The sequence below is a fragment of the Limulus polyphemus genome, unplaced genomic scaffold (assembly GCF_000517525.1).
Source record: "Limulus polyphemus unplaced genomic scaffold, Limulus_polyphemus-2.1.2 Scaffold394, whole genome shotgun sequence".
In the NCBI taxonomy this organism is placed as follows: domain Eukaryota; kingdom Metazoa; phylum Arthropoda; class Merostomata; order Xiphosura; family Limulidae; genus Limulus; species Limulus polyphemus.
The window spans coordinates 540,788-548,664 of NW_013666004.1; the positions used below are offsets into that span (position 1 = coordinate 540,788).

General features: G+C 30.4%; 1 protein-coding gene across 1 annotated transcript in view; it reads left to right on the forward strand.

Moving 5' to 3' along the window:
* LOC106457940 (sodium/hydrogen exchanger 10-like) overlaps positions 1-7,877 on the forward strand; it is a 42,143-nt gene that overhangs the window by 24,884 nt on the left and 9,382 nt on the right. The window contains exons 10-13 of the mRNA XM_022384027.1: positions 1,871-2,053; positions 2,784-2,921; positions 3,936-4,133; positions 6,602-6,826. Of these exons, the coding sequence (XP_022239735.1) occupies positions 1,871-2,053; positions 2,784-2,921; positions 3,936-4,133; positions 6,602-6,826 (744 nt within the window). The remainder of the gene's footprint in view (positions 1-1,870; positions 2,054-2,783; positions 2,922-3,935; positions 4,134-6,601; positions 6,827-7,877) is intronic.

Sequence of the window (7,877 nt, forward strand, 5' to 3'; positions counted from 1 at the left end):
TGATTGAGGTGCTTAAGATTGTAAAGGGAACTGATAGTATTGATGCATCATCTTTTTTCATACTTAACAGTGAGAATAGTAGGACTATGGGACACAAATACAAATTTTGGCATGGTAGGAATCATCTTCAGCTAAGACAGTTTTATTTTTCTAACGGGGTGGTTGATCTTTGGAATAGGTTACTTTCAGATGTTGTAGAGGCAGTAAATTTAAAAATTTAAGCAAGTTTAAGAGAAAGCTTGATAAATATGTGAATGATAAGGGATGGCTTTAAGATATGAAAAATTAAGGACTGTGACTTTTATAAAAGTTATTAATAAACCAATGAAACCGTAACCAACAAAGAATTTTAGGGCAAAATATAATGGCCTCAATATCTGAAAAGTATGACAAATAATAGTTTCTAGGAGAATAAGTGGGACATTCCACAAGGACATAGTTAATCATCTTCCAAAATGACACTACAACTTCTGAAATAACAGTAGTTAATTCTAATTTTGAACAGTCTGAAGTTCAGACCACATTTCAGGTGAATAACATTTTCTACTTGACAGGACTGAAGGAGGCTTCAGAGGAATACAGGGAAAAATAGTAATGGTTCACATGAAATGCTCCATAGGATCAGAATTGATTCAGATAAGAAAGAGTAAAATTGCACAAAATCATGAGTGCCCATGGGCACCCGCAGGAAGGGGCAAGACGGGACATTAGCCCTCCTTACATTTCACAAAAAATTGCATGTATTATGATTTAAACTTAACATTTTAGTTAAACTAAATATTTCTAGTAATTTTTATTATAACTGTAAATTTGTGTTTGCATTTAAGCACACACAACACATATCATTTTAGTCAGTTGACTTCTCTGTAAAACCTGATCCCATACATACATATTTTGCCCTTACATCCTCTCCTTCCTCTAAAATATTTCTCTGGGTGCCCTTGTGAGTGCCATGAGCAAGAATCACATCATTGGGAAATTTTTAAGCCTTATTTGGTTGTATATCAACACATTTGCTACCAGGAAAAAAATCTCATTTGTACTGGAACCTGGTTAAACCTAATGTTACTATCAAGTTGGTGCAATTGAGAAAGTAGGATTGTTGAGCAAGCATAAGGATAAAGTAATGTTAAAGAATGGAGGACACTAATAGAACCTAAGAGAACAAAAAAAGTTTCCTAGAGATTATTCCATATTTTTACCATTTCATTAAATTATCAGACATCAATAGCTAACACATGAAGTTAATTAATTAACAGTCTCAGCTGATCAGACCAAGATAGGAATCCTATAGAAACAAAGAGTGCCCAGTTAGCTTGTTAATATTACTGAAAAATTAACTCCTAATATATAATTGAAAAAATATCAAGATCCAATATACTAGCATTATTTAAAGGAAATTATTCATGATGTTAGAAAAACATGTAGGTTCAATAAGTCTTTATAGAAATTAAAATAAACCCTATAACCCGAGCGCTTTCAAAAGGTGGACCTTTCTTCTTCAGGGACAAAAGGAAATCATAATGTAGCTGAAAAGGTTAAGCCTAATCAGAGATTAACTGATTGTTTTTTATTGATTGTTAATTGCCCAAAATAAAATTCTTGAATGTGAAAAGTAACTAAAATTTTGAAGAGGAATATACTCAGTTGCTCCATTCATATTTGAAAACATTGTGTTAATGATTGTATTTTTACATATGAAGTATTTTCCATAAAATATATCTCATTCTATATAAATGATTTTAACCATTCATGTTAGACATGTGGTTTATTTTATAAATTTTGTCACTCACTCTCAGAGCTGTAAACTTGCTGTACTTATATCAATGTTCCATCCATATTAACAAAAGAAATATTGTTTTATTCACAGATTCATGGTGAAGTCAGTGATATATATCAAGATGGTGCATTACCAAACACAGACTCTGTTGCTAGCTGTATGGCCAAAGGTTACTTTGAAGATTATCTAACATCAGGAAATATTCTTGGGCTTATAGGTTTCCTTACAGGCAAGAGTTATGTTACAGAAGCCATCTGTGAAACTGATGTAAATGTAAGTCAGCCATCTTTCAGAGATATTTTTTTGGTTTAATGTGCAACATTTTACTTTATAAATAATTTTTATTTAGCTGTGGATCAGCATTAACTCTTTTCTCTAACACATTATAAGTTTATTTGTATATATCCCATACTTTCATATCTGATACTCTTTTTAAGTTCAAGTTTCATGCAGTTGCTAATGAAAAGTACAAAGTATCTAGCTATTAGTGTCCAACCTAACGTCTCTAAATAAGTTTCATGCAGTTGCTAATGAAAAGTACAAAGTATCTAGCTGTTAGTGCCCAACCTAAGTTTCTAAATAAGTTTCATGCAGTTGCTAATGAAAAGTACAAAGTATCTAGCTGTTAGTGCCCAACCTAACGTCTCTAAATAAGTTTCATGCAGTTGCTAATGAAAAGTACAAAATATCTAGCTGTTAGTACCCAACCTAACGTCTCTAAATAAGTTTCATGCAGTTGCTTATGAAAAGTACAAATTATCTAGCTGTTAGTGCCCAACCTAATTGAATATTCTTTTTTCATATACTATATGGACAGGAATATGCCACATGAAATTCTTATATGTAATATTTATATGAAGCTAATTTATTGTTTAGGTGTTTGAATATGTTAATGTTATTGAATCTGTTGATTACATGGATACATTTGTTTTTAAGGATTTTTTATTAATTTATCACATATCTTTTATTTTCTCATATTATATATCTGTATATCTTATTTCAGACGATATTTTTACCCAAATCTTGTCTGCAAAAAGCTTTAGTTCAGTTTTCTCAACCTCCAAGCCTTTTGTACCATATGTGGCGATCTGTTGCCTTAAAGATTGCAGTCCCTATTCTTAGGAATCAACCTAAATATCAGGTGACAAATGCAACATATTAATTTCAGAATTTGTATGTGTTTACTCACTGTACTGAATTTACCCAAATGTATATATATATATAAGTACATACAGTAAAACATCTAACTGTAGCATTACTGTGAAATTATAGACTTGAGTTTCACAAAATTATGATAACAGTTACTTTGATTGCACATTCATCTCATGTGTCTCATGCTGTTTTAAGGGACTTCAAATACCTCTTGAATGTGTATAGTTTGTTTTGCAAGTTTAGTATGTGTGTTAATTTTTTATTTTTTTTGTAGCAAGTAGATTATTTAATTTGTAGCTATAAATTCCATGACAATCAGAATACTTACTTAATCTTGTATACAGGCATTGAAAATCATATAATTAACCAGTCTTATTAATTCAATTGGTAGAGGAAGTAAAATGACTCTCTTTGTATTTTTGAATCTTGTCAAGTTTGTAATGTATGTATGTGTGTTTATGTGTATATATATATATATATATACACACACATATGTATGCAAATCAGATCTTGTTAATTTTTGTGAGTTGGAATATTCATGCAGGAGAAATCCTTGAATGAATTAATTAAAGGATCTTAAATAAGATTTTCTTTTGAATACTTATTTTATAGTGAAATGTATTTAGTGTCCAGTCAACCTTAGAAATTAGTCTGCCTTAATCTTTGTCTGATAAATACATATAAAGGAGCAAGAGAGATAATAGTGATGAGATTAAACAAATAATATTTTATGATCAGCTATGTTCTTATTATTTTTTGTTACATTTCTCATTCCTCTGACACTATTTTAAACAGAAATACAAATGTTAAATAAATTATGTATAAAGTTTTAGTTCTACCAAACACAATTATTCAACCTTCTTTATCTAAGCAGGTCATACTGGTATGAAGGGTTGTGTTTGACCTAGACCAGAATCACATCATAGTTGGTGGAAAGTACAATAATAAATAGATTTTTTTTCAATTGATTTAAAATAGTAATTACTTAATTTATATATCTTAGAGATGGGATGATGGAAGAGTAAAACTCCTACTGGAAGATGCTTTACTGCTAGATCTTCAGTATGCACAGAGATTTACGATCACCTCCAATATGGAAGATGTGGTATTAATTCAAGGTCAAGTCATTAATGATTACAGCAAAGAAAGATATAGAGGACCATTATACATTCCTCGCACTATGGAAAACCTTCTTTTGCCTGTGAGAATATTAAATTGTATATATGATCATTAAAAACAATATGATGTTTTCTAGAAATTAAAGCTATTATGATATTCTTAGAAAATATGTTATTGACTTTAATGAAATGGTTGTCTTTTTTTTTTTGGTTGTTATTTCAAAGTAGCTTTTATGAATTTCCTAATCTATACATCTTTATATTTATGTAATCCAGGTCCTTGGAAATCTTGGGGAAAAAGCATATTTTTTATCTTTTTATGTAGAAACTTTTGAAGAATTTAAATGACTTCATCTAACATGTTTTGTTTGACATACTGACATGCTACCATCATCATATGAAATATTGTAGCACACCATCAGACAACTCTCTTTGTAAGAAAGCGTTGTCTACATGAGGGTTTCAAATAATGATTACCATTTGACAAATTTTAATTTAATTGTTATTGAATTAATCAGAATTAGTTTGAAAAGAATTTTGAAAAAAAATCCACAATTGGTCATAGAATGTGTTGATGTCTGGGTAGAAAGAACCCAGAAGGTTATGTTGCATTTTAAAACATATTGGAGTCAGACTATTACAACACCAAAACACAAATATTGGTAATTTTATTACGATTATGAAATTAACACTCCAACATGCATTATTTTAACTTTGTTCTAGTAAAGTCCTTTGTTTTTTTTATGAAAATACAAATCAAGAACTGTTATTAAGATAAAATGTATTGATACAAGGATGTTCGAAAAGTTCATTGCCCAACCTACAAAGAAAAGAGACACTGGTTAAACTATGATTTATTTTTTAACATAACCTATACACATGCACCAGCATTGCTCTAAGGCTTTTATGCCCTTCTGAAAGAACTCTTACTGTTTGTCCTCAATCCACAACTAGATGGTATATACGAGATCATCATTACTCTGGAATCTTCGACCTTTCAGAAAGATATTAAGGTTAGGGAAAAGATAAAAGTTGCTTGGAGCTAAATATTGTGAGTAAAGGGGTGATTGAGTCATTTGGAGCCAGCATCATAAATAGCGTTCAAAGCAATTCATGATTTATGAGCTGGGGCATTGTCTTGATGGATGAGTACAGCTTTTTTTAGGCAATTCTCTTCTCTTTTCTTTGATTTATAGATGCATAGTAATCTCCTGTAGGAGTTTGACTCCTTTTGAAATAAGTATCTAGTAAAATGCCTTTGGCATCCCAAAAAATTGATGCCATGACTGTGCCAACAGAAGGTTGTGACTTGAAGTTGCATGGGATGAGTGACCTTGAGTATTTCCATTGCAAACTTTGGATTTTTGTAGTATGTATATGTATATGTTTTATTACAAACTGATAAGAAGATCAATGAACTTTTTGGGGTAGTATTATATACTTATTAAGTTTGTTATTTTTAATTCTTTTTTGGACATTAGATACAAATAGCTAATATTATTGTGGTGCCTATTTTTTGTTAGGTGTTATTATTTTTGTATCTTAGTGGGCTTTTGGTATTCCTAAAACCTTGCAACTTGTAAGCCTTACAACGAAAAAAAAAGCTTAAAACGTTATTAACATAGATGTGCCTTGTGATATCTTGGCAAACTTTGCTTCACTGAATTAAGCAAATTTTGATTAAAAATCTTCAAAGGGACATAAAATATGTTCATTATTAAGAATCACTTTGAAAAAAAGTTTATTAAAGCAATATTCCACAGTATTTTCTCTGTATAAAACACGTTTTTGAAATTCAAAGAGTCAAGCTTCTTAACCAGATTCTTAATTTTTGGTAGAATTAAATGCTCAAAATTTGGCACACAAATATAAATAGATTGCTATGAGAAACATATATATATATTTACAGACTGTAATGCATCTGGCTACTGTTATACATATCTCTTTTAAACTAACATTTTATAACTAGTTAACTAGCCATTGAGTTTTTCCACCCATGAATATTTAAAATAACAACTATTTTGCATAAAAAAGAAAATTCAAATGGTTTTATTTCAGTTTTTAACAATAAGAGCGTTATTTTTTTACCTTCCAAAATTGTTTAAAGCTACATATACACAACTTGTTACATTTGTATACATGTGGGTCTCATTCACCTACTATCCAAAACAACTACTCTAAAATAACCTGAGAATTCCAGGTAGAAAAAAAAATCATAAATCTTGGTTGAAACCTATAAGCCTTTACCGTAAGTGAATATCTTTAATAACATAAGTAAATTCTGCTGATGCAAATACCATAGTATCATACATTTATCATCTGGTGCACGTATTTGAAAAGAAAAAATAATATTGCTAACAGAAGCTGTAGTAACATGGCCAGTGTTATTCAATTATCCATCTGGAGTTTGATATGGATTGGTCTATATGAAATTGATCGTATTTATTTTTCAAGTTGCCATGTTTTGTAGATAACTAATGTTCCTATATTTTTTTTCAAATTGTGAAGTGAGTGTGGTCTGTTTTTCTTAAGATTTTGTATTTTTAAACAGGGAAATAGCAAGACAAGACCTTTGCCAATTTTCCTAATTGTTGGAAGAGAAGACCTGATTCTTCCTCCAGGCCTTGACTGGAAAGGCCAGATTAATGTTCCAGAGAAGACAAGCTCATGCTTATTCCACGATATTCAGAGAAGAATGTCAAAGACTAATGAGGAACATGATACATCTAGTGGAATGCATCTAATTGGAATCCAGACTTCTGTAAATGCTACAGTGGTGAGATAGAAGATGTGTTCTCAGATCATAATTCTAAGTACTGATAGGATGTTATTATATATATATGTTTATATATATTGAGGAATATGTCTAATACGGTATCCCTCATCTACTTACGATATCTATAACTGCTTAAATTAAACAGGCTATTTAGCCAATTGTGGTTATTTCCTATACCTTAACAATGAAAACAAGCACCAGTCCACCTGAGTATATAATCTGTGTTGATATGTATAAACATATTAAGAAACAACAAACAGCAACTTAACTTATTAACACACACACCACATTGTTAGGAAATCTGTTTCCTGAGCTAATTGTAATTGAACAATAATTATGTTTTAACCTAGATATCAATTTTCAAAGTTTATGTGATATTCAAATTTCCATTAAGCTTCAAGCAGGTGCTCCAAGTGCTTAAAGGTTTTACCACTTAAACCAAGTAAATTCGTTTTTCATTCAAGCCAAAAGCAAGGGCAACTGTTCTAGCCTCTCTTTGAATTTTAATTTCTTTAACCAATTATTATTCTTGGATTTCTTTCTAGCAGATTCAGATACAGGCTATAACACAGTTGTTGGATGTGCAAGAGTGTTTAGTGTAAGAGTTATTATTTAGTTCATTTAGTGATCTAATATTTAATGATTATTTAATTTTCATAATAAAAAAAAATTAATTATTTTGAAAGCGATAGTTATGAACAAATTTGTAACTCGGAAAGAGTCGTACATTGTGTGTGTAGTTCAATTATTTTAAACTGATGTCACATTACTCAAACCTTCTGTCTTTTTCTAATTGTCTTAAGTGAGCATTGTTACATCATAGCATCTTGTAGTTTGTAGAAAGTTCTAGGCCTCAGTCAGAAAAAGTTAGTTAGTGAAAGTAATTCGCCTTAATGGGTGATTTCTATCGTGTGTTTCACAATTGTATTGTTATTGGAACAACAAAGATAGAAAAAATAATTTGTCTTGTCAATTGGGTTCTAAAGTAACTGAACCAGCCTATGTGGACTTTGACGAATATATAAAGAGACAATTATTTAAAGCTCTGGAT